The sequence below is a fragment of the Taeniopygia guttata genome, chromosome 7, assembly GCF_048771995.1.
Source record: "Taeniopygia guttata chromosome 7, bTaeGut7.mat, whole genome shotgun sequence".
Classification (NCBI taxonomy): domain Eukaryota; kingdom Metazoa; phylum Chordata; class Aves; order Passeriformes; family Estrildidae; genus Taeniopygia; species Taeniopygia guttata.
The window spans coordinates 9,862,011-9,889,021 of NC_133032.1; the positions used below are offsets into that span (position 1 = coordinate 9,862,011).

Sequence of the window (27,011 nt, forward strand, 5' to 3'; positions counted from 1 at the left end):
CAACTCGGAATTGAGATACGAGAGTGACATTGCGCAGTGTTCTGAAGTACAGAATTCTTAAAAGAGAAATCACACTGTTGTCCCTACAGAGTGTTTTAATATATTTCTAAGTACAATTCGTGTCTGATTTTGGAAATACAAATACATTTCGAATGGTTAAAAACAAAAATTAAAAAAATATTTTGAACATCAGCCAGCTGAAAATATATTTATCTAGTAAATCATCTCTCAAAGCTTTTATATATTTAATTATTCTAACTAAACATAGTACCCTTAAAAAACAAGTTCATAAAAATGTAGAAATGAAACTGTGGAATAAGATTACTAGGATATATACACACACATTCAATGCATACACAGAATTACAAGGCGGGGTTGGTTGGTTGTTTTTAAGTTTGGAAGGCTGTTAGACAGTGGAACCAGCAAGCAATGCCCAACTCCTGAGTTCCTCAACCATAAGCTAATTTTTAAATTGTTTTAATCTTTTTTTATACACAAGATATTCCATGTAAAGCAGCAACAGCAGTGCAGTTACTGTCAGCAACATCTCAAAAGTAATAAAAAACCCCATACATCCAGACAGTAGTACATTGCACACACACGTGATTCTCATACATCCATCGACAATTGGTCAGAGTATTAAATCAGTGTACAAATTAAATATTTCCAAAAATGTGCAAAAAAGTCAACGTTGATAGAAAAAAACACCTTTGTGTACATACATTACAAACAGTGCCCAGCATTCAACTGAGAGTAAAAACATTTACAGTGAGAAACTGATAGATTAAATAGAGAATTTAATGGCTACATAAAAATGTACATTAGATCAAGAGTAAATTTACAAATTTTTATTCATAGCTTCATGAAAACTAAAATCCTACGTTCCAATTAATCTAAGTCTCCTCCACATATTTACATTATACAACTCCTGCGAGGTCTGAGATGACAGACACTATGCTTTAACAAACCATTCCAATTTTAGGGTGACACCACCTTTTTTTACTGGTATTAACAAGAAACAAACACTAGGGAACTGACAATCTAATGGCTGTTCAGAAAAGAAAATGCAATCCTTGTTTTTATATCCACATTATATAAACCTCTGTGGAAAAAAGATAATCTATTTTTGGGTAAAAAGCACAAAAAAACCTCTGATGTATTTCCTATGACTATCCACCCACGAGCTGGAATATCCTTTTTCTTATTTCTCAACAGAAGACCCTGACCTCCAATCATTACCTGTGGACTCAGCATGAGGGCTGAACTATGAGATACAATTCTTATGCCATTTAATCCAGGTCCTCTCCCTTTAAAATAAGTTTCTGACAACTAAGCCCTAGCCAAGGTATGACTGCTCTGAAACATGAGAAATGTAATTCCCTCCATCCCATCTACCTCTCAACTCTGTACACATATATATTGCTAGAGGAAACCCAAAGATTGAACCAGCAAAACGGGAGCTGCAGCATCCTGGGTTCAAGTGATGGGGTCCCTGGTCTAAAGCTGGACACACACCTTACTCAGGAGCTATCATGGGCCACCACCTATGCAGGACTTAAGCTTTGCCAACTAGAAAGAAAAATAAATGGTGTGGGCCAAATGGGGAGATATAAAATGAGAAAAGAGCTCCTTTGTTTATTATCACAGATTTTGATTCAAAAACCTTGGCTTGATAGCAAACCTGTCTGACCCCTCAGTGCACATTAGTGGCTCCTCTTGAAGGCAGCACTCACACCCAAGTAACTGTGGGTGACATCTGGCTGTCACATGAAGAGGACTGGCCGCTTCCCACACCTTTGGAACATTCTCATTATGGCGGCACAAAACAGATCAGGTCACAATTTTATCTTCATGGTGCTCCTGAAATGTCCCAAGGCTCAAACCCAGCTACAAAAGCTACCAGGTTTTAGTCATCAAGCTTATGCAGTAATTTTAGAATGACAGTAAGATTAAATTAGAGCTTTTAAAAAGAAGACTCTTCATTTTAATACAAGCATGAGTTTTGCATTTCAAACAGCAATTATAAACACCCACATGTCTGAAATATGGGCAGTGTCTATCACTTTTTACTAGTACCTGCTTTACTCAGTCAGCAACAGCTTACTGGTAGATAAACACTATAAGAGACATGAAACATCACTTTTGGCTATATGTATATGGGATAGAAAAGCTTTGGTAATTGTATGTGATTCTACACTGCAGACTTGTCATTGCCACAAGACAGCAAGTTACCAGCAAGAAGAAATGACACTGGCGGCAATACTTTTGCTTTTCCAGAAACACCATAGGGATTTACATTCAAGCACATACATTATACTTTTCTATATGCGTGACACAGTCTTTCAAGATTAAAAAAGTAAGAAATTGGTTATAAATAACTGTAGATCTGACCAATTTGCTCAAGTCTCTGAAGCTGCAGTTAGACATTGTTCTACTCTGTCCAAAAGAATGGCTTGCTGTACTGCACTGTACCTATGGGTGCTCCAAGGCTTTCAGTCAAGACAACAGCAGGATTAGGATTATCCAAAAGGCACAGGAAAGAAATCTGTTGGTTTGCTTGACAGATCCTATTCCTGTGCACTGAAAGTAAACAGCTTTTAATACAGTACCACACTTTAAAAAGTACCAACTTTGCTTTCAAGCCCAGTAAGAAACTCTGCTGCAGAGTCTGATACCCAGAGCCAGGAAGCCAAATTCTGACAATCCAGTTACTTAGGTACATGCAGACAAATCATCGTTCTGGCATGTGCATTGGTGTACAATATCCAGAATGCAAATACAAAACATGTATTAGCACAGGAAGCCAAAAATCACTTTTAAATTCTGAATTTGAATGACTGCTTTTCAATGCAGTTAGGCAAGCTCTGCTTTGGGCACTTTGAAAAAACTCTAAGACTGCTTTGTTGACATGAAATTGTGTGACATATTTCAACATGGTGTTCCAACATGAACAAAATTAAGGCATACAGAGAAAAAGGCACTAGCTAAAAAAATCCCAAACTTTTTGTTTTATTTTACTGAAACTACTATTTAGCTACAAATCGAATTGGAAATCAAGTTAGAAGTTTTATACTATATTTAAACTGTCAAGAAAAGAAGTCTGTAGATTTAACCATGCAATTATTAGATCCATACCCTTTGGGATCTTCCATGGATATTTCTATCACCCAAGTAAAAAATAAGCAACTTTCTCCAACACAACACAAGTGAAACCTCGAGTCATGCTCTAACAGGGTGGTTAGTTACACCATTAAAATCGTACCACAGAAGTAGCTTTTGTCACTTAATATGTGCAACAGACAGAATACTAAAAATCATTAGATAAGTAAGACTTTTGAAAATATACATACTCACCGTGAATTTGAACCCTTATTTCTTGAGAGTACAGCTTCATTGTGGCATTTACAGAAAAGCAAACCAGCCCTGCAGCAGTAGTGCTTTCACTGGCACTTTTTAATAACTGGATTCAACAATTAAGACCAATTTTTGATTCTAAAATGCTGGTGGCTTTTTAAGTGAGATACAAGAAGTTGTGAGTAGGGATCTTGGCTCTGCAATCCTCCTCCAATGGAGTTTAAAGCATGAAGTTCCATGCAACCTCACAAATTCTAGAATGAGGGGTCATTCACCATCACTCCAGGAATCCCTGTTAAGTGTTTAACAAACCCTGTATACAGCTTGTTTTACTACATTACCCCACTGGGGGTAATAGCCAACCTCTTGGTGAAAGTCTCATTTAGCTACATAATTGTTTCTAGCTCAAATTATTTCAACCTCAAAAAATTTATTCTAAGTTATTTAAGTCAGTAGAGAAATTCTCCTTAGGGTGAAAAAAAAACTAGCTCAAGCCTAACCTTGGTTATATTTGTAAAATTTTACTAGAATCACTCAAACTGGAAAATGTCAACTTCATTTATGAAGCACAGTCTTTACATTGGCAGCTTTCTGACATGTCAAAGACATGATGAAAAATGTATTCTGAAAGTCGCTTTCTTCCTGGCTCCAAAATGCTGACCGTTGTCATGACTGAATGCCATTTTTTTTTTTAGAAAAGGCACAAAAGCAGCAAACTTGATTGTTCAGTAATTAAAAATCACAACTAGGAAGTGATATTGCAATATACATGATCCAGCACTGTCTCACAGAAAGATCACATTATAAGAAAACTAGATTCTGAAAATTTTCAAGCTTCAGAGAGTGCAGTTTCTCTTTAGAATAGTATATTTAAATGTTATGAATGCTACAGATAAACCTGGTTACATTTTCCCTTTAATGTCCTTTTTTGGTAATATAAATTTTTCTTACCTTTTCAGGAATCACTGACCACTACACAGTTTTATATACATTTTCACCTTGGTTTTGGTACCTTCTTAATCTGAAATCATAATTTCAATTACATGATCTTGAAAATTACCTACATAAACTATTAGGTTCTACATGAAACTTCCCATTCCTACTGTCACTATATTTTGCTTATAAAGCAAATGTCCCTTACAGCAGAGTAGATACCAATTCTTCTTAAAGGCTGCTTCATAGCTTTTATCTAGTGACAGAGAAACAAAAAAAAGTCAGCACAAGCTGCCTTTCCTTTCAGCCTTTTACACTTTTCCTGGTCTGACTAGTTCTTCCTGTGCTAAGGAAACCTTGCACAGTTGTGGATCCTGACTGAGAAAATTATAAGTTGGGTAAAATGCTCACATAAGCTGAAGAAGTCACGACTCTCAGTCTCTGGAGAGATGGCCAAAAAAAAGTCATTCTTACTCCATTACAGGTAAAGTGATTAGGATAGATCCATACTCCTGCTTATGCTCTGGTAAAACATATGGAATTCAGCAGAATAAATTCAGAAATCTCATATGTGAGTGACTGTGGGAATGGGTAAGCTTATTGTTCTGTCTCCATGCATTTTCATAGTCCTGATAGTCCTCTAAAGATGCAGAACAGGTAGAGCCTTGTCAGACTAGACAGGGGTCACAGTACCAGCCTGCTCTGCCTTTAAAAAACAATAAAAGCAAGCAATGAATTACCCAAAACAGTAAACATAATTTCAGTTCTGTCATCCAATAGTTTATTTCCAAATGCCCCTTTAAATTATCTAAGTTCTGTTCTTCTACAAAAATATGAGAGTCTGATGTTTCTGTTGTGAAAGGACAGTTATTCACTACACCTGATCAGTACCTGGGCTTCTCAACTGAGAAGCAATATTTCAGATTTTTACTTTTTTTATTATGCTCTTTCAGAAATATAAAAAGTAATTAATGTACACTTTATGACAGTTGGAAATCTGACAAACACCAATCTGGATTATCAGGCTGGAATAATCACACTCCTGTTATTTAATTGCTGGCTCTCTCTGCACTTTTGGCCTGTTCTTTGTACAATTTTCTGTGCTGTGCCTCCTTCTTCATAGGATACATCAGTGCAACTTTATTAAAAATATAACTGGAGTCTTAGCTTTCTCAGTTACTCATTCCTGATTTTAAGAGATGTCTGACTTTATTTCAGGAATTGGCAACGCATCCTAGATGACTGACCTGCATTAATAAACCAAGTTTTTTTAGTGCAGAATGGGAAGAATTCTATTATTCAGGCACTTGATGTTGACATACATTCCATCCTAGCGCCTCTCAACAGCTTTGCAAATATTTCTTATAGCTCATTCTGAATCCAGTAACTCATATACTGCACAAGGATTAGTCATTCCCTTTCCCCTGCAGCCATTCATGAGACTGTGGAGGAGAACTGACCCTCAACATCAGTGTTTTTTTATCAGCTAACTGTCTCCCTCGAAGCTTATGCAACAGAGGTTCTCTTTGGCAGGTAGATCAGGAGGCATTCTCCTAACTATTTACATCCAATAGCTGACCTTTGTCTAGCATGGGAAATTTCTCCTTTGCAGTATAGTAGTTTCTAGGAGTCTGGGCCCATAATCTGTTTACCTGTAATTATTTTCATATTAAGATAATACAGTAATTCTACACCAAAACCTCTAACTAGTACATCAGTTTTGAGTCATTTTTGTTATTTTCTTTTGGTCACATAGAAGTACCAGCTAGACATGCTGCTATACAAAGAGTTCCAAGTTCTTCCAGCTTCATCAATTAACTCTCAGAACCACATGTTCCTGCTTAAACTGTACATTCCAGAAACTGATTAAATGCTAAAATATAGTAAGAACTTAGAACTCTCTGCTGCAAGTACCTACAATATAGATAAGAATCACATAGAAGTAACCTTCATGGCCTTTAGCTGCATGTCTATTTTTCCCTGCACCCTGAGTCAGTCAGCGGTGTCAGAAAAAGTCACACAGTTCCTGACTGTCCAAGCATTTGTGATTTTTTTCCTCTTTAAATAAGGAACAAATATGTACTAAAGTGCTTTATCTACATCAACCACATCAGTACATTATAGAAACAAAAAGTTCTAGTCCTGGTGGGAGCGGGGGAGAGAAGATTCTCATTTTAGATACAAATTTTAGATTGTTTACAATCTAAGTGAAACAAAGATTCAAGAGAATATTCTCTCTTGTCTTTTTTCTCCTTTTTCTTTGTAAAAAATAAAAAATAAAAGTGCAGTCAAATAGAAAATAAATGCAGTAGATGCAAGCTGAGTTGAGGCAGGTGTTAGTGATAGTGTGCAAACGTGTGTCTTAGCAGTTCATCTGCAAACGGTCGCAGCTTGGCCTCGATAAAAATCCGTTTCAAGAAATCCCGAGCGTGGTCGGAGACGTGAGGAGGGAGCTGGGGGTTGGTTGGCTGAGTGGCAATTTTAAAGATGGCAGCCATGGCTTCAAACTCTGCCCACGGGGGCTTCTCAGTGAGCATTTCTACCACTGTGCAACCTACACTCCTGAAACAGAGGCAGAAGTGAAACAGCAGGTTACAACAGAGTCATGCCCTTCCAGAAAAACAAGAAATAGCAGAGAGGGACTAAAATATCGCAAACAAGCAGGATCCACGTAACACTAGAGAGTAACTTCAGCATGAAACAGGCACAGGAAAAAACTGGAACGTACTGCTGTACCTTTATCTCAGAGTTACACAAATCACCACCTATGTCTCCACTTTACTACTTCCCTGGGCTGAAAGCCACTACCTCAGTGAGGGGATAATTACATATTTATCCAGGCAATACCAACTGTGGTAGGGCACTGCCAGCATCCAGTGGTCAGCAGGCCACGCACTCAGCACTGCACTTGGAAGTTTTCCTGTTCCTTGAGGCTGAACAGAAATGCAAAGCATCAGGAAAGCTCCGTGCATGCCATGTGTGTTGCCAGCTCATTAGAGTTATCACCAGTGAATCGTGTGCAAACATAATATGGTAGCTGAAGAACAAAAGCCCTACTTTAAGGTATCTTCTCTTTAGTAAAGGATACTAAAAATATACTTAGATTGACAAACAAAATTTTAAGTTCCTAAACAAAGATTGTTTAAAGAATTTAGGAAGGCAGAAGGGCATACATATGGCCAGAGAAACTTTGTTCCAGAAGTCCTGAAAGATCAGCATCTTCCAATAACAAGGGAACAATACTGCAAAATGAATAGGTTGGATTAATTTCCCAATTCTTAGAAAGTTTCAATGTTTTTCAAGATACTTGCAAGAAGTTTTGTGCTTAAAGAGACATACATTGCTTTGCACAATAAGGATTTACTGACAGCAGTCTAACTTCAATATTTTTTCTTAAGTTTCCACCAAAAAACACACAATAACCTTGGTACCAATACTTCAAATTTGAACAAGTCAGCTGCTTGATATTATAAGGTTGACCTATTTTTTCATGTATTACTAAGTAATCTGAAGTAGACTAATTAATTTCCCTGAGGGTAGAAGTATTGCCACTGCTTGGATCAATGTAGTTCCTTTTTAAACATACGGTGTTACTACTCTAGCCCGTCTGCTGCTGCCTGCCCATTACTGCAGATTCACAGATCAGCTGCAATGCAAGGAGTCTCATTGCCAAAGTCATCTGTCCACTGGGCTGGAGCCATGTCAGACTGTGGCATATATGTTTCACTAACCTTCATATTTGCAAATTATCTTTCCCTCCTAGTTCTTATGTATTTAATAACAAACCAAATTATTCTTTGATACTCCCTTTTAAATGTAACAAATTCACTCTTAAGTGTTCAACTTTTAGAGGAGCAGCATTTTATTTTCTGCCTTGCATCAAAGGTATTTTGGTGTTGAAGTTTCATTACAACACACTGACTGAACTGATGTTTCAAAGCTTTGCATATTGCTTGCAGTCAGTACCTCCTCAGAACTAACAAACAGTTTGGTAATCCTACCTTCATGCAAGGCCAGTTGAAAGGATTCTTTCATGATCTCCAAACTGATGGGCTGAGAAATTGCCACGTGAAAAATTAAATTTCAGTGTAAAGACTCTCCAAATATGACTGTCAGTGTTCCCATTTGCCACCTACTTCAGCTTAAATCCCAGGATGAAACACAGCAATTTCAGATAACAAACACCTACTCTCTGTTGAAAATGAAATGACACTTTTCAGTAGAGAAGGGGTTTTTAACATACCAGATGTCTGCTTTTCTGCCGTACCCTTCTCCACTAATAACTTCGGGACTCATCCAATAGGGAGTTCCTGTGACAGACTTCATTCCCGTACCAGACAGACAGATAGTCTGCAGTCGTTTGCTGGCACCAAAGTCACCAAGCTTCACATTGCCTGCTGAATCCCTCAGGATATTTGCTCCTGGAAGGAAGGGAACACAGCATTACCTTCATGAAAGACTCAAGGTTTTGGCATGGGAAACAGTAACAGAAGTTTGGATTCAGTGATACAATTCAACAACAAGCTAGGATTTTAAGCCAGAGAATTTACTTTCTCCCCTCATTCCTACTAGTCTATTCTGGAGTTCAGAAAATAATGAATTGCACACATTGGTTTGCATCCTAGGCCTCTTCCAAGAAGGGGCAGTCCCTTTGTAAAGCCCTCCTGACAAAACCAGTAATGTGCCATACCTGGGAAATTAAAATAAATGGGAAAAGAATTTCCACACAACTGAAAATGTCTCCACGCTATTTTAAAGCAACACCTCAAACTGTGTAACAGATTTATTCAGAACAGTTATCTGCACAAGAAGTACAAATTGACTGTGGTATCTCAACCTGCTTTGGAACAAAACACTGTTGTTACAAAGTAACTGAAAAATGGTAAAAATATTAGGGAATACAACAGCATTGTGTTCAACACACCTATTCTGCACATCACCATCTTCCTACATATTCACACCTTGCTTATGCAACACTTGCAAGTCACCTGCACGTATCTACAAAAGGGAAATGTTACACCAGGCTTCCTAGAAATAAAATGGAAGAAGTCTGATCAGGCAAGTCACTTCTGCTGGTGACTTCTTGTACCAGTGAAGTGCTGGATAATTTCTACATAATTGGTGAAACTAAACTCTGTGAATTTAAACTTTAGAGTCACAATGCTTTGTTCTGCACATTCCATTTCTAATGCCATCATCTTCTAATGCATTTAAAGCTATTAATAGTAAAATAAAATCAAAGGAATTTATCCTGCTTTTTTTGCAGATGAAAACTAAACAAATATTGACAGAATTCTGCTAGAATATCCCCAAGTTGCTTATTTTTCCCTCCCCCAGTTACAACAGTGACAAGACTGAAAGATGAAAAGCAACCACACTGATTTTAAGTCAGTATTTTGGTATTTCGAACTTAATTGCATTTTAGTGCTTCAAGTAAGATTAGAAAAGGATCAGTAACAAAGAGCACTGTGCATAGAACTCCCATTACCTTTAATATCTCGATGGACAATCATATTACTGTGCAAATAGTGAACTCCTTCCAAAATCTGCCGTGTGTATTTACGAGTCACATTCTCTGTGAGTGCTCCGTAGGATTTCAATTGGTCTTTGATGGAACCCTATGGCAAAGAAGCATAAAGCACTAACACTCCTAGAATTCAACTGAAATGCAATTAAATTTGTGCCTGAAACATAGACATTTAAAATTACAATCCTTTTTGATTTAACCTTAAAACTTGCAAGCAGCTGAATAGTTCCAGTCCAATGTACAGAAAGAGAACAGCATCCTCAAACTTTTTGATGGGTAAGTGGTGATATTCAGGACGGAAATAACACATGCCCTTTGTGTTAGCTCATACTCAGAAAAAAACATTGTCAAGTAAAAAACCACCATGTACTATAGGGTGGTGCTTTAGGTAAAAATTAGAGGTAAGCAAATCTTAGCTTAAAATAAGATTAAATCAAAACTTCTTCAAAAATAGTTTTGCAACTATTTTTGTATAACTTGTCTTTGTCACATGGAGTTTACAAACTGCTAAGATTACTTCTGTCACTTCTCCAAATCTCAGAAGAATTCAAGATGTCCCACAAAACAAGAACCAGAACTCAGAAAGAAAAAAGAAGAAGCAAACAAAAAACACACTACCACCAAGAAAACAATGCCCAGACATTGCTTTTCCCCTCTGGAGTCTTATAGTAAGTAGACTGCTGTAACTATTCAGAAATACAGAGCCTCTGTTTTTATAGGAGCACATTTTATTTAGCTCTGCTGACCCCACTTGGTGAGAAAACGAAAATCTACAGTTTTCTGACCTTATAATATTTCCTAGCAAAGAAGAAGAACAGCACTTCAGCATGCACTAGGTGCCACACATGAAGCAAGCACCAAGATTATTTTCTGTATGCTCTTATTCCCACCCCTATCTCAGCTACTTTTTGTTTTCCAGAAATACTTGAAGTGTGGCAAAACAAAACAATAAAATTCAGGGAGATTGAAGAGTTTACTAGTGATAATATTATCTTTTCAAAGACATTGCCAGGCACCACTTATGCAAAACCAATCACAAAGAGCTTTCATATGAACCACTGTAATTCTGAAACCTCAAGCAACCATTGGAGAAGACAGGAGGTTGCAAGCAGTTGTCAGTACCCATCTTTGGCTGTTTTAATTTGGACAGTTTTAAATATCTTTTATGCAAAGCTGAATGCTTGGGTGCTCATCACACTGCACACAATCAATGGCTAAAGAGGATGAGCTCTCTTGCTTACCCCAGGCATGTACTCCATGAATATTGAGAGTGTCCTTTCAGGTGGATCTCTCAAGAAGCCATAGTACTGAACAATTCTTTCATGCAGCAGATTTTTCAGCAACTGAATCTCACACTCAAGTGCATTTACTTCCTGAAAGGACAAAACAGGACAGATTTACATGCTTGATGTAGTAAAACTAAGATTTTGGATTTGATTTTTTTCAAGCAGAGCAGTGTGTACATATTAAAGCGTTATGCAAACTAAGTAACAAAATATTCCTATAGTTAAATGTAAAGTTTTTGCATTTTATAACAAGAAAATATCAATGTTAAATTGAGGTAATTAAAACCAACCAAAACTATGTCTTCTCTATACATTATCTTTAGGATGATTTTGCTGCTTTTTCATTGTTTCTCTTTTCTTGAAGTTATGTTTATTTCCGAGCACAGCAGATATCAATATGTTCATGAGGTCAGTGATCCTTATGCAACATGCCATAAGCCTCCAGTTGGGTAAAAAAACAACTAACAAAACACAGAAAACCACCCCACATTTTAATCTTTGTGGTGGAATAATTAGCAAAGGTTAATTCTTAACTTTTCCAGGATGATAGACTATACTTTAAAAATGCCTTTGAGTACCACTCAATATTGTAATAATGAAATGCAACAAAGGACAACACTAACAGCTGGTGTTTTCTCTGGAGCCATCAAAAATACTACAAAGTTTGCAAACAGGAAGTAAGATATTTTGAAATGGACTGTACAATTAGACGTTGGAAAAATACTAACCTACGAATTGAAACTTGACTAGATTCCAAATTTCACCTAGAAGTTTTTCATCAAAACCTGAATTTTTATCTGTCATAGCCTGTTATGGATACCCCCATACTTCTAAGGTTAGAAAGAAAAATAGACTTTTTTTACACACAGAGGCACATAGTACTATAAAATGCTATGATAAATGAGTTCACAAAACTGTTGCTTCTAGAGAGATACTACCATATTTTAACATTTCCAAAACATAGTGAGTTGTTCTGTTACACATTTTAAAGAAGGAGCAACAACTACACTAGGAATCTACAGCACAAATGATTATTGGCTTTTTCTTTGATCCTATACCACTAATAGCAGCAACTATAACTGGCAGCCACTCAATTCTGAAATCATGCTTACACCCTGGCCTTGCTCCTCACAGTGCAGATTGCAGTCATTATGTAATGAAAGTAATAATTCTTTTCCCATCCTGTAAAAAGTAGCAAGTATGGTTTGGGAAAAAAGAAATAACAGATTGGTGCTATTTTTAAATTGTTTATCTCCTTCAGCATTTAAAGACAGACAAGTTTAATTTTACAGAGAGAATAAACTAACAAGGAAACTTGTGCTCCTTAGGGAGAAAAACAGTGTATAACAGCAGCTAGTCTTGATGCACGTTTAAAACAAACAAACCCCCTGCTCCACCCCCACACATAGAAACACCTCCAAAAAAAGATGAAAAAATAGATAAGAATCTCAAACTGTCTTCATAGCCAAAACCAATTTCTTTATGGCAATTTATTTTCAGGAACACTTATATTAATACAGCTATTTCTGCTTATAAATGTAACTTCTTCCAATTTCTGTTAGCATAACTAATTATCTATTTCAGAGCACACTTTGCAATAATTGTTTGATTTTAGAGACTGAGACGGCACCAAATCAAATTATGCATCTTCACAGCATAAGGATCTGTCTGAAAATTAAAAAATGTGATGTAATATTAAAATCGGGTAAGCCGACTAATTATCTATGGTACAAACAAAACAGAATTCCTAACAAGGACATGGTTTCCTAACACAACATAGTTTAAAACATGTTCATCCTCTTCAAGGAAAGGAATGTGAGTCTGGTCTAGAACACACCACTTCAGCAGAAGCCTTTTCCAAGGTCTCTCTTTGGTATCTCTTACCTTGCTGGTTTCCGGACTGTCAGGATCAAACTGAACTTGTTTAACAGCCAGTTCTCTTCCAGTGTCAGCATCATAACACAGATATACTCTGCCAAATGCACCTTGACCCAGTAGTTTACCAAGTCTCCAGTTAGTTGGAGCTCGTGGTGCTGAAAATATAAGTATGTTTTGGTTTTCAAATGAGCTTGTTATTCAGCTGATCGAGAAAAACTGGAATACACAGAAAATAATTTTTTAAAATACTACTTTTTCAACAATAGAGATTGTGTGTCCTAAATCTCACCATTTAAATTACAAAGATCAGTAAAACTCCCTGTAAGATGGAAAACATTAGCTACTTAAATTTATTCATGAAATAAGCTGTTGTAGAGCTAGATGTGCTTAAAACAACTAGCAACAGTTAATCTGAAAAACAGAAAAAGAATGTTAAACAAACAACTTTCTTTTTAAAAAAAATAGAGGCATAATTACAAGGTATGATCTACTGAAGTCAACACAAAGTATATTTGCTCCTGGAATTGTACCACAAGTATGAAGCTGTACCACTAAAAATGTACAGTTTAACTGAAAACGTGACCAACATCTGCAAAAATAAATAGTAAATGCAACATACAAAATCCATCTCAGGTCCTAAAGAGTCTAAGAAATCACTTTTACAACGTTTTGTTATCACAGATGTAAATTCCAATTGAAAGTCTACGTGAAGCTTGGCAAGGTAAGCAATGAAAATACTGCTGAGCATAGTCCTGACCTTTGCCTATTAGAGAGATAAAAACATGTTATTTAATGCCACGTGTTTGCATGGCATGCTAGCTTTTGACACGATATACTTGAAAAGTAAGAGTTTCACAGCTGGGTTCACAAAATGCCAGAACTTACAGCGGCTGGGTGGGCTGATGTCCATGACTGACAAGGTAGGATTGTCTATGTCACTGCCCCTCCTCCTCATTCGGTTATCTTCGTATTCCGGTGTGAAGACGCTGCTCCCACTGCTGGTGCTCAGCGAGTGATCAGTGGGACTGAAGCTAACCGGAGATCGGAAGTTGTTGCCCTGAGTCCTTCTGGCTCTTGGAAAAGTTTTACGACCTTCAATGATATACACAGAACACAAAAGTTACAGTACAAAAAGATGCTGCAATGCAACATGTGCATGCAAATACTCTATATGAGTTCTATATCCTCTCATTCAGGTCTGCCACAGCAGAGGATAGGACACAATCATCATGAAGTTTACTGGTTTAACTTTCCACCTAGAAGTAAACAAACATTCATCACAGATGTATATAAGGACTAGACAGAATCAAAATCTTGTGTTTAAAAGATAAAAACTGTGACCAAATTCTGGATTTTTTCTGAAATGTAGGCTTAAAAAACATGGAGACCTGTAAGAGGACAAAAGAAAATGCCGTGCCTCTGCTTTTATTGCTCTATTAAATGTGCAAATATCATATTTCTGATATTTAGGAGAACAAAATACATGTTTACAATCTTGTAGTGCCCAAGCCAGCCTTTTCCCTCTGTAAACTAGAAATAATTGAATTCAGAGAAAGTCTGACACAAGGAATTAACAGGAAGGCCACAAAAGTACTTTAAAAATCAAAACACAAGCAGTGCAAAATTTGGAGATGGCTACAGCATCAGAATAAAAAAAACAGAGCACTGATCTTCCACATGTTAATTACAACCAGATAGGACTAATAAACTTTATGTTAATCTATTTAGATAACACAACTATCTTTAGGATAGCATCTCTTGAATAAGTTTCATCCTACAGAACTCAACAATAACTGAAGGAGTCTCTGATTCATTAGGTACTACACTGGAGGAGAAGTTCCCAGACGACTAAAGAAAGCAGATAAAATACTTTTGAAATAGTAGACTCAGACTTATATACTAGCCTGGACAATTTAAATTCCAAGAAGGATATGCAAACAAGTCATTAAGCAGTTTTATTCACATTGAAAAGATAAAAATGTGATAAACCACTCATAATTAGTTTGTCTCATGTAGCTAATCCAATTTTCTGTTTTCAATGGGACATTCTCACAAGCCAACTCAAAGTGTTGCAGACCATCTTACTATGTAGATTATACTCAAGACAGATTCAGAGCAATTACCAGTAATTTCTCATCAAAGGGAAAGATAATTTAAGTGGACATGCCCAGCAATTTATGTTCAGTCAACTTCCATGCACTATTTTAATTCATAATGTACATATGATGGAATATGATGGAACTTAACACACTGAAATATTGCAGATGACATCATGTTAAGTGTAGCTGAAAGTCCATTTAAAGATAAAAATAAAAATTCACAGTAGCATTAGAAGTTTGAGATGATTCAAAAATCAACCAGATGAGATGCAGTAAGGAAGTACAATACATACTTAAAGAGAAATCTAATGCAGAAACTTCAAAGTGTAAAGCAATTAGTTTGCCTGACGTCATGAAAAAAATGATATAGGAAAATGTAACCAAAGACTGAAGAGAAAGTCAGAATGGTGACCAGAAAGTAGGGTCCTTTTGCAATATATTAATGTGACTGCTACATACCAAGTTCTGCTTATATCCTGTGTTATACATAAAGTGGCCATGAGAAAAGCCTCAGCTTGGGCAGAAGAAGAAAACTAAGGCAAGAAACCAGGTATGTGTGCGATGATATATAAGGGCAATGACCAATTCTTCACTGTGTTAAAATAGAGTAACTTGTAAATATTTTCATTTGGAGGAAAAATGCCTTGGGAGACAGAGAAAGTTAAATTATAATATAAGCTATCCTGGAAGCTGGTAACAAAGGAATTGAGTATGTCTTCTGTTGAAGTAAATTTAGAGTTTACTTGAAATTCAGTGCAACAAATCACTGCCTCATTAAATCTTGCCTTAGAGCAAGGGACTGGACTTTGCAGTGCCTCAGGTTGATATTTCTGTGAGTCCTGTAACATAATTCCATTTATTGCTCTGTACATTCCACACTGCAAGTAAAGCCATCTGGTCTTGGGACACATTTCTTTGTAACTCTTCTCAACTAGTGCCTGACACACCCTGAAGTATGAAAATTCTTCAGCTGCTCCTCTCTACTTCCTTTAGAAATTTAACGCATTTTAAATTTATATCAATTACTGTCCAAACCAGTTTTGTGGACACATTAGCAGGTGCTGCCTCGCATTCCAAAAATTTATTTCACCAACTAATTCTCAGTTTACATCACTGCTCTTAAATTTTATTTGCTCTTTTAATCTAAGAAACTGTTAACAGGAACTCCACTGTACTTGGGATTTCTTAAAGTAAAACAAAACATTACAAACAGACATACCTACTTCAGCTAGAAAAGGGTTACAAAGGTCAGAAACTTATACTGTATGGCTTGTGTGTGGCCAAAGATAGCAAATATTTCCACAGTTGTACATATGAGTCAGGAATTCTGCAATCCATAACTTTACCAGAGATAAAACTGCTTAGAGGTTCTATCAAACATTAGAAGCTTAGCAAGTGAATTCGGGGAAAAAATTTAAGCTTTCAATTTTGTCAATATTTTCACTTAATTTCATTAAGGTCTTACAATTTTATTCATGTTTCCTGATGAGAAGAATAGATTAATAAAACTGTTGCAGTTCTTACCATCATTGTAGTCTTGTTGATGAAATGAAATATGATATCTTCTGGGATAAGTCCCCCCCTTTCCAAATTTCTCAAATATTGGGATATCATACTCTACTAGAAAATAAAATTATTCATTTCAAAATTTAAAATGTGACAAAAGCATGTTAAACGAAACACTTTGGTAATACAAACTTACAATGGGCAAACGTATAAGAAGGGTTGAAGCAACAGAGGAAAAAGATTTATAGAACAAAATCATACAACTCACAAGAACTGAAAGGACTTCAGTCAAATGTCCCAAAGAATCAAGATTTCAACAGCTCAAGTGATTTGTAACCCCTTGCTTAAAAGAATGTTGGAGGATGGCAGAATGCCTGATTAATCCAGTTTTAAAAATACTTTATAGAGGAGAAACTATTCCAAAGAATATAATTTAAAGTTGTATAAATATGAAAAACCGGTGAATGAGTCAACACAGCTTGAATTACTAAAACACATTCAAAAGATCCTCTTTTAAAAGTTCTGGTGGAAAAGTATAAGATAAGGGATAAAGTCCCTCATGCATAAATAATTAGTTAGAAGATAAGTACATAAGGGAGGAAACAGTCAACAGTCCACAGGAATCTGGGCTAAAACTCATGCAGTTTAATTATCCATGAATTCTCTGTACAGAACAAGGAACAGGGAGGTGACAAAATCACTTTGAGAAATAAAACCAACAGAATCATTAGAGAAAGCCCTTAAGAGGCTACATGACTGGACAATAAAGTTGCAGATGAAATTCAGTGTAGGTTTCTGTAAAGTTTTGTGATAGACACTTCTAAAAAAGCAGCAGCTGAACTCTCTGTATTAGCTGAGAAGAAAATTAAATGCTGTAAGATACACTGAAAAAAGTTTTGGTGTACTCAATTTCAAAGAATTCACAGAAACTGGAAATTATTCAGAAGCACAGAGATGATCAAAGATCCAAATTGCTCCTCCATAAGGAATGTAGGCCTCTATATACGAAAAAAAGCAACAGCTCAAAGGGAGCAAAGAGGTCCATGAAAAAACCAAACCAAACAAAAAAATCCACTGGAAAAACAGTAACAGAAAAAAAAAAAAAGCCTTAAAAAAGTTACAAAGCACATACTTCTTCATAAAACACAGTAAATTGCACAACATTCTGTTGCAACCTACAGCTCATGGTGAGAGTTTATACAAGTTGAAATAGGGACAAGAAAAATTTGTGGAAGGAAAAAATTCTATCAAATCACAGAAGAACATGTTCCATTTACAGAACCCTTGAGTAATACAGGATTAGGAACATATTTTGAGACAGGAACATTGCACACCCTCTGTAGAAGCCCAGTACTGGTGGTGGCAGAAGGAAAGACTAGGTCAGATGGACATTTTTTATGCTTCTGTTACTTTTCAAATAATGAGAATAAATATTGAATATAGAATTAATGATTGCTGCCAATCCCACTGTTAACATACCAGAATATGGAATGGGAAAAAAACCCAACAAATCGCAATAAAAAATACTGCAAGATGATCTTACTAGAAAAGTAACTGTAATGAACACACATAAACTAGATTAGGATTATACAAAAGGCAAAGTAATTTCTGACATTTCCAACTCTTTTGGTACTTATCTCTGCCACCTAAATGCTACTTACACACAGTTTCAGTCTTATTTTTATTTAAAAATGGTGCAATCTATTGAGCACTCTAGAATTCTAAAAAGAAAAAACTCACCATCACAGACTTATCTGGATAAAGCTTCAAAATCAAAATAAAAAGAAGCCTCAAAATATGTAATAGACTGAGGAAACACAAAGCCCTTTTGATTTATTGGAAACTAATTATTATTCAACAGCAAAGTTTTGTAGTGAGTCATGACTGTGAGAAGACACTTCAGAACACTTTCAAGGTTACCCACTGCACTTTGCATCCTGAGCCCTTCACAACAACTTAGATTCGAGCCAGAGTATTGTATGAAGAAACATCAGTGGTGATGATTAACTTACAGGCACAGCACACAGCTCTCCATCCTTTCGCTCTGCAGTGCTTTCAAATACAGAAGTCATGAGCACTTCAAAGTGATACTTATTTCACAGAGAAGAAAACAAAGGCTCCATGTACTTGTTTTGGCTGGGATAGAGTTAATTTTCTTTATAGTCACAGGTATGGTGCTACATTTTAGATCTGTGGCCAAAATACTGTTGCTAATGTATTTGAGTTATTGCTGAAGCACATTTACACAGAATCAAGGAGCTTTCTTGCTTCATGTGCTACCCTGCCAGCTGGTAGAGTGGGCTGGGAGGCACAAGATTTGGGAAAGAACACACCTGGGACAGCTGGCCCCAGCCAACTCAAGGGATATCCCATACTATCTGAGGTTTTGCTCTGCAACAAAGATGGAGGAAGGAAGGAAGGACATTCGCAGTGATGGCCTTTGTCTTCCCAGGTAACCACTAGGAGTGATGAAGCCCTGCTTTCCTGGGAATGGCTGAACACCTGACTGCTGATGGCAAGTGGTGAATGAGAATTCATTGTTTTGTTTTGCTTGTGTGTGCAGCTTTTGTTGTACTATGAAACTGCCTTTATTTTAACTCATGAGTTTTCTTACTTTTCCGCTTGGGCTCTCTCCCCAATCTCACATAGGGAAGTGAGCAAGCAGCTGTGGGGGGCTTAGCTGCCTACTGGGGTTAAACCCCACCACCTCCAAATTAAATAAATTAACCACAATTAGACACCAACTTAGAGAGAGCTTTTACAGTCCAATTTAACTAAGTGTGGATGCCCCTATGCACTGCAACATTTGGTCTTTTTACAGAGGCAGATAGTTACACTACACCCACTAGGAGTGGTATCACACATAATAATCCAGGGAAAAATGTGAAATTTCTTGTATTTCTATGGTGTCTTTCACTGTGTGCATTTGGTGTAGCTTTGTTTTCTTCTACTGTATTGTTTGTGTAATACAATACTTCTCCAATGTGAACATCCCTTTTAAGCCCTATTATTTGCAAGAGGAGCAGTTCTGGAAAGTTAGTGTGTCTCCAGTGATTTCTGCCTACCTGAGAATTCTTGATGATTATCTGGATAGCTCTGTGCTCTTGGCATCCGAGACTTGGGATAGTTGTCCCTGGAAGTGTAAAAATACACAGAATCTAAAAACTGCTGTTAATCCAGACTTAAGCTTACTGTCATCTTATTGATGAAAAGCCACTGCTATACAGATTGCTGCACCAGTTTACAAACATGGAACTCAATTCTGAAACTCAATTCTAGTAGGTAACTGTAACAATTAAGGATCAGCAACAATGGAAAAGCTTGCTTATTGAGCTGAATGTAGGTAAGAAAGCAACAGACTCTGTTAATGAGCAATGATATTAGTAAAAACACGAATTATCACAAGTACAGCCACAAAGGAGCACTGTTATGCTTAACACCTTTATGGCTGAACACAAAGGTTTATAGACTGGCAAAATCAGTTATACAGACTACAAAAACTCTTGAGGAAATTTAACCAAAGAAATGTAGAACCTTTTAATGAGGAAAAACATTTCCTCTTCTCTCCATGAAAGTCATACGATTAAGAGAGTGATTTTATTGAGTTACAGAATGATGAAGAATTTTTTGGTTCTTACATGATCACATTGTTTCTTACCTACAGTTGGTATGTAACTCCCAGCCACCAAAAGGAATGGATGGGATTGCCAGTCAGAGCAATCGATAACAGTTTATTTCCATAAACATACCAAAACAGTGTCCTCCTTTTTCTGGTAAGAATTTCTCTAATGGGTAACAGAAGCTAAATGGAGACAGAAAACCTACATCTTTGTAGGAAATATTTAAATGGAAAAAAAAAAAAAAAAAAAGGAAAACAAACTAAGTAGAGGTGACAAATTAAGTAAATAAAGACAACCAAAAAAAAGTTTTGAAGAAGAAATGAGTTGCATTAACTTTTCTTTGTTTCCCCTTCTTCCACTTACTCCTATCCCACAAAAACCCTAAATCTGGCACTTAGATGAAATTTATTTTCAATGGAGCTACATTAAATACTGTGTATGTATAACCTACTACACTAAAACCACAAAATACTTTTCATGTTTATTGTCTTCTTGCTTGTGAAATGTAGACTTATTAAACTCAAAACTGTATTTGTTAGACCAAATCTATTTGTGTCCTCAAACCACATATTCTCAAATGAAATAGTACTACTGAATAATACAGCTCTGATTAATTGCCACAGGCAGTGAGTGACCTCCAACTCTTCACCTTTCTACCAGTTAAATATTTTATTAGCAGTTTTATTAGTTTCACAGTTTGAAATAAACAAAGAGCAAATCTGCACATTAAACCCAAGGTTATTTGCCTGACCACCATAAACCAAACAGGAGTATGTTCTACTTGACTTGTCTGGTGGACAGTGACCCCCTCAAAACACAGGGGCCTCCTCAGAGGTCAATCCAAAAAGACCCCCCACAGCACACACTGTCTCTTGCTGACTGGTGGGCTTGAACAAAGAAAAATCAGTTGAAAGTTTGCAACAGGAACAAGGGGAGAGGAACAGGCAGTAATTGCAAAGTAAAGGAAGGGATTGCCTGTTGAAGCCAGTAAATTATTCTACCCTCCTTCTTGAATTGGGTACCCCATACTTTGGCAAAGGAAAGCCTACTTCATATGGCAGTGCCTGAAAACTCCAAATTTAATGGAGTGGCTCACTGCCAGGGTATATACAACACCCATGTGAAAGACCTAGCAACATATAGTAAAAACCTTCAGTACATATACAAACTACTGGGAAAAAAAAGGTGCTACAGTATTTTCCACATATTAGTAAGCAATTAAGTTTCAATAAGCTTTTATAAACATTCTATAACTTACAAAGGAATTTCTGGAAGAAGTACTGTCACTTGAGAGGATTTGCATTTTACAACTGAGACATTATGCAATCTAATAAAGATAAATAATTAAATAATAAATGTAAATAATTTTTACCCATCTAACGGGCTGTCAAGCGAGGGACAGCTTCCCGAGCCAGAGTTTTCAGGACTGCTTAAAGACAAAGGATCCAGCATCTAATAAATAATAAACAGAGGAAGATCAACAAGTTCAAGGTTTTTTTTTTTAAATTTTTTTTCTAAATAGTTAAGGTTTTGCTATGAAACAGCTAATAAAAAACAAACCCAAATCAGATATAAACTGGTAACAAATAGAGTGGAAAGCTCATCTGTTACCTTAAAATGAGCTCCTTGAGGAAGAGAGGAGCAGTTACCCCTCCAATTTTTATGGTCTGTGTTGCATATTAGAGGTCCTGGGCCCCTACTTTGCCATACACCAATCAAGGACTTATTGAAGAAACAGAGCCCTAAAAGTGAGTTTGCACTCCGCAAACTCAAACACTTAAATGAACTCTGTATTGGGGAGTACAACATTTACCACAGGTTCAGCATTTTTATTCCTCTTGTCTCATGCTGAGCAATATTGGTTACTTCTCTAAGCCAATGCACTATGGCCCAACTGGCAGCCCATGGGTTTTATCCAACCCCTCATCTCTTACAGAAAGTGTGGGGTCTGCAGTCCGAGTGTCAATAGCTGTGCTCAGGCAGATCAACAGCAGAGCAGAGCAAAACCCTGCACTCCCAAATTCCCTTCTTGTCTTTGTTGTGCAGGCTGTGACAGATAAAGGCAGCATGGCCAACACTTGCCAAGGCGATGTGGCAATGTAGGTGGGGGGAGCAAAGAGAATTTATGAACCCACCACTCCAAACTGGCCCTTGAGGCTGCTTAGGTTGAACAAACCTGGCTTCTTATCAAGGTAAAATTCATTAATTTAAACCTGCTGACAGCTCACACAGCAATGCATACATGACAGGTTATAATTTCTGGAATACTTAGGAGTGAATGGAGATCCCATGCTTCAAGGATCATCTGTCTGACCAGTCAGAGACCAAAAACTACTTTGCCCAAAAGTAACTATTTCACTGGAATGAATCCAGACCTGGCCTGGATCTGACCACACGGCTATGATAATGAATAGCCATGCTCTGGAAAGTAGGATATTCAGTCCCTATTCTCAGCTCAGTCATTAAAATTGTGCAACAAATTGCACTATCCCCTTGCCTTTATTTTATCATCTGTCTCTCATTTAGTCAGCTCATAAAAACTGTTGCCTCTTGCCATTTGTAAATACATTGCCAATGTCAACAACAACTTGAACTGATTTGTGTATGCAGCATTATTTTTCTTTCCTCCTTGAAACATATCTTTCTCCATTGCCAATTCTTCAAGTAGTTACATTTCTGCTCCTTTTCCTGCTGTTTTGAAGGGCAATTTTTATATTCAGAGAGCAGGAATTTTATTTTGCTAAGTGTGCTGATATTCCACATTAATGCAGGTGAGTAAGAAGAAAAGAAATAACATACACACATTTAACATTACAAAATAATATCACATTTGTGATCTTTACACACCAAAAAAGTGAATTTGGAAAGTCTTTCAGAGCTTATTTATACCAAGCCTACTGCCATCCCCTTGCCTCTACTCCAACACAGTACCTACCACCCAGAATCACAGAATATTCTGAGTTGGAAAGAACCCACAAGTATCATTGCGTCCAACTCTCAAGTATCAACTGAGTCCAAATAATTCTGACAGATTCAAACTCTTACTTAAAATCTCCTTTTAATTACCTGGAAAAGTTGTACAGCTGGTCCTGCTTACATATAATTCCCAGAAAAGTAAAGGGGCTTGTGCTTTCTAATGTTTTCTAATGTTTTCCCCTGGCATCTCTGCTGTTATTTGTACCTATCACTATCTCACTCAACTATCATGGCAATTAAGAATATTATTTTTCTCCTTGTAACAGCATATTTTAAAAATTGAAGAGACAGAAGAAAAAAACCCCAGGTTCTGCAAGACTAACCAGCACAATTATTTCAACCTTATATCAAGGTTGAAACCAATCAAGTTTTATAGTTATCTATTTTTTTGCTGTTCTTTCTAGTAATTCCATATCCTTCATGAACAGCAGTATTTCATAAATAAACTTAACAAAAACTTTAATTTCAATAATCACAGACATACCTGATCCATACTTTCTGGAATGAATTCACCCTCACTGTTGATACTGGTGAAGGATCCATTTCGAGCCACCTGATGCAGCTCATCTGGAATGTACCCAGGGGGAGGTGAACTCCTATCCCGAGTGTTAGAACCTTAGGAAAGAAAAGGGCCGGTCAGAGTCTCTCCACTAACCCAGAATCCAAGGCTTTATTCAAATGCTTCACAGGCACTGAGCCTGCCTGGATCACTTCTTGCTTTGGGAATCCCCCAAATGCCTATGCAATACAAGACTTAAGTATAGCATTTAAAATCTGCAATCCAGAAATTAGGAAAAATTTGGGGCAGTGTTGCCTCAATGACATTAAAGGGAATTTTCATTACACAGGAATAGAAATATAATTTGTCCACACATCTAGCTGAGTAAATTCCTTCTTTTGAACAAGATCAAAATTCAATCTACCCATGTCAACTAATCCTTTCCAACTCTTGAGAATTTCAGTCTTTCTTTGCTGAATATTAAGTCTGTAAGAACACAAATACATATATTCATAATAAATGCATAATAATTTATTATATTGTCTGGAAAATTATTCATTAAGCTCTCTAGTTTCATAACTAAATCTGGAAGTTAACATCACCCAACTTTAAAACATGATTAAGTAAAAAGGTTACATCAATCCCAAAATCAGTATGTTAAGCAAATGCTCACACAGCAAAAAAATATGGGGGTCCTAAACTGAGCAAGGAAACACACTGTCATATAAGCAGATTTTTCAGTAGTTTATTCCTGTATTGGAAAATAAAGGGGAGTACTAACATCAGCTTTTTAGGTTACCTTGAAATAACTCTACATACAATTATTTACTTGTGGGGTTTTTTTGATAATTTTCTGTATTATATATATTTAAAACATTAAAACTTTTGTCTTAACATTGAAAATCCACTCCCCCAAAGGCAAATTCTATAGTAGTCATTGATGAGTAGAAGAAACAGTCTGTGTTGAGAGAAAAATTTTTATGAAGAGAAAATGACAAAAGACATTTCTACAATTCAAGCTAATGAAATGTGCAGCTTACCTATTACAGACAGTCGCCTTTTTCTGTCTGTCACAGCAAACACTGTATTATCTAAATCTTCCAGTGAGGGCACGGGTTCCACATTATTTACATTTGGTGACTGAAAATGTGTAAGTATTACAACATGCAGTTACTACTTTACATTCCTGACAATGAAAATACTTTGTAAACTTTATAGGCTTTGTGCAGTACATTCCATTTTTTAAGCAGTCAAAAAAGTAGCTTGCCGATTTACATCACAATTCATCTATTTTAGTAGCTCATTTGTAGTCTTTAAAATTAATTTTCAATATGCACAAGTACACAAATTCTATGAATGTCAATGGCATGATTTGTTAGATAATACCAAAATATCTCAGCATTTAGTCTGTAGTTTTTGCTACAACAAATATTGAACTTCCCACATGTGACTTAAAGATCAGTTTCCAGTAACTACCATTACTTAAATTCTGTATTCTTTTTTTGCATCATTCTACTAAGGTTCACTTTTCTACCACTGTAGGGTAGGCAAACAAAAAGACAGGAACAGGATCTAGGAAAGACTTAAAAATGAATCAGTACAAAATGCTAATGGATGCTTAAAGTGAAATGTAGAAGCAATCAGTATTATATTCAAATGCCATCTTTAAGAAAAGACACAAATTATATTTCACTTCGAAAATTGAGGAAAAAGGCATTCAGCATGTCTGCTCATACCTGTGTATTTCCATGTATTACAAGCAGTATCTTGAGACTCTTCATATGTACACTGCGGTCAAGTAGTTCAACAGCTTTGTCCAGGTCATCCTGTGTGGTTAATGGAATTACAAGCTACAAAAAAAGGGGCAGAGAGAAAAAAGTCTTAAACAGGACAGAAGAAAGAAATGAGGAATTCAAGTGCAGAGAAACAAACACAATCTTTCCTTTCATAGCAAACAACTTGAAAATAAACCTTATTAAATGATGCCTTAGGTATGAAAAAGTCTGCAGTTCAACTTAACTCTTCCTTCAGATTCCTCTACTAAGCAGAACAAATCTTCACAAGAAGTAACAATTTTGTATATAAAGAACTTAAATATCCAAAAGTTTCAGCAAAATGAGTACAATTGGGTCAATGCCTAAATTACCACAAATCTGTAAGACAAACATAAGTCCTATTTCATAGAGTATAAAGCAGATTTTTGCATATCAAATGCTACAAATACACTTGCTTCAAGTTAATCACTAAAGTTACCAGAATTTCTCCACTGAAAACCAGTATTTGTTAAGGAAGATGTGATCCATGTGCAACAAACAACTCAAGTCCTCACTAGAATCTTACCTGGATCTAACTGGATCTGACTTAGAAATAGAATTAACTTGGTATATGTGTATCTTTAGAACTGAAAATTATGCCATTAATGGGCAGTTGAAATCTGAAATCCGTAACAATGAAAATGGGGTTCCTGTTTCAGGAGTGTAAATTACAGCTTCTGCTTGTAACAAAGGAAAAACAGAAATACAGATTTTAAAATCTATTCTACTTGTAAGCAGCCTCAGTCAATGATGCTTAAATACAGTGCTTTTATACAAAAAGAGATGGGATTAAGGAGGAAGATCTTGATAAAATGAAGAGTATGCTTATTTGTTATATTGAACTTTTAATACTAGTGACACATTATTACCATTGCACTTCTGAAAGGTGATGGATGATTTGCCAACTAGTGCAGAAGGTAAGAAGCAGAAAACCTACTCAAATGCCTAAAAATCTACCAGTGGAAGGAGCTGAGGCTAATGCATTATGAAGGGCCATTTCACCTGACCTTCCTAACATCCAAAAGCTTTCTGTTGGAATTCTTAATTCTGAGGATCAGTTTCACAGAAGTGTCTGACAATATAATGAGTAACCAACAAACAGCCATCACTGGCATATTCTTCTGCAAAGACCCAGGTAGATACAGCAGTTACATTGTGCTTAACCAAGCAGATGAATAAGCCTTCATGCACTTTGCTGACTCAAGGCAAAAGCCAGATGTAATCCCTAAGAATGAATCCTGCATCTGTAAATACATTTGCTATTAATAATTCTATCCCTACTTCTAAAGGAAAGTCAGAAGTAATATTGATCAGGCATAAGTGGCTTGACAGCGCTGGCCCTGTTACCAAGAAATCTTTGGCAACCAGACACTTTAGAGGAGCAACAGTTAAGCCTGGTTCTCCAATCTACACATTATCTAAATGCAGCATTGTAGCAATTACCTAACAAGATTAATCCTTAAAGAAAATTACCTACAAGAAAGGATAAAAGCTATTTCAAATTTAAAAACATGACAAA

At 36.4% G+C, this 27,011-nt stretch overlaps 1 protein-coding gene across 3 annotated transcripts in view; it reads right to left on the reverse strand.

Moving 5' to 3' along the window:
- Positions 1-77: 77 nt before the first annotated feature.
- The window catches only part of MAP3K2 (mitogen-activated protein kinase kinase kinase 2), a 50,164-nt gene continuing 23,230 nt past the window's right edge, over positions 78-27,011 (reverse strand). Inside the window, exons 6-17 of one of the 3 annotated variants that reach the window (XM_030277266.4) lie at positions 25,415-25,528; positions 24,719-24,818; positions 23,664-23,794; positions 21,576-21,655; positions 19,649-19,716; positions 16,602-16,694; positions 13,864-14,070; positions 12,985-13,133; positions 11,056-11,187; positions 9,776-9,905; positions 8,531-8,708; positions 78-6,849 (exon numbers count right to left, since the gene is read on the reverse strand). In XM_030277266.4, the coding sequence (XP_030133126.1) occupies positions 6,624-6,849; positions 8,531-8,708; positions 9,776-9,905; positions 11,056-11,187; positions 12,985-13,133; positions 13,864-14,070; positions 16,602-16,694; positions 19,649-19,716; positions 21,576-21,655; positions 23,664-23,794; positions 24,719-24,818; positions 25,415-25,528 (1,608 nt within the window). In that variant the 3' untranslated portion in view covers positions 78-6,623. Of the gene's footprint in view, positions 6,850-8,530; positions 8,709-9,775; positions 9,906-11,055; positions 11,188-12,984; positions 13,134-13,863; positions 14,071-16,601; positions 16,698-19,648; positions 19,717-21,575; positions 21,656-23,663; positions 23,795-24,718; positions 24,819-25,414; positions 25,529-27,011 lie in introns of all 3 variants that reach the window. The other 2 variants (XM_030277264.4, XM_072932040.1) reach the window with 2 other exon arrangements.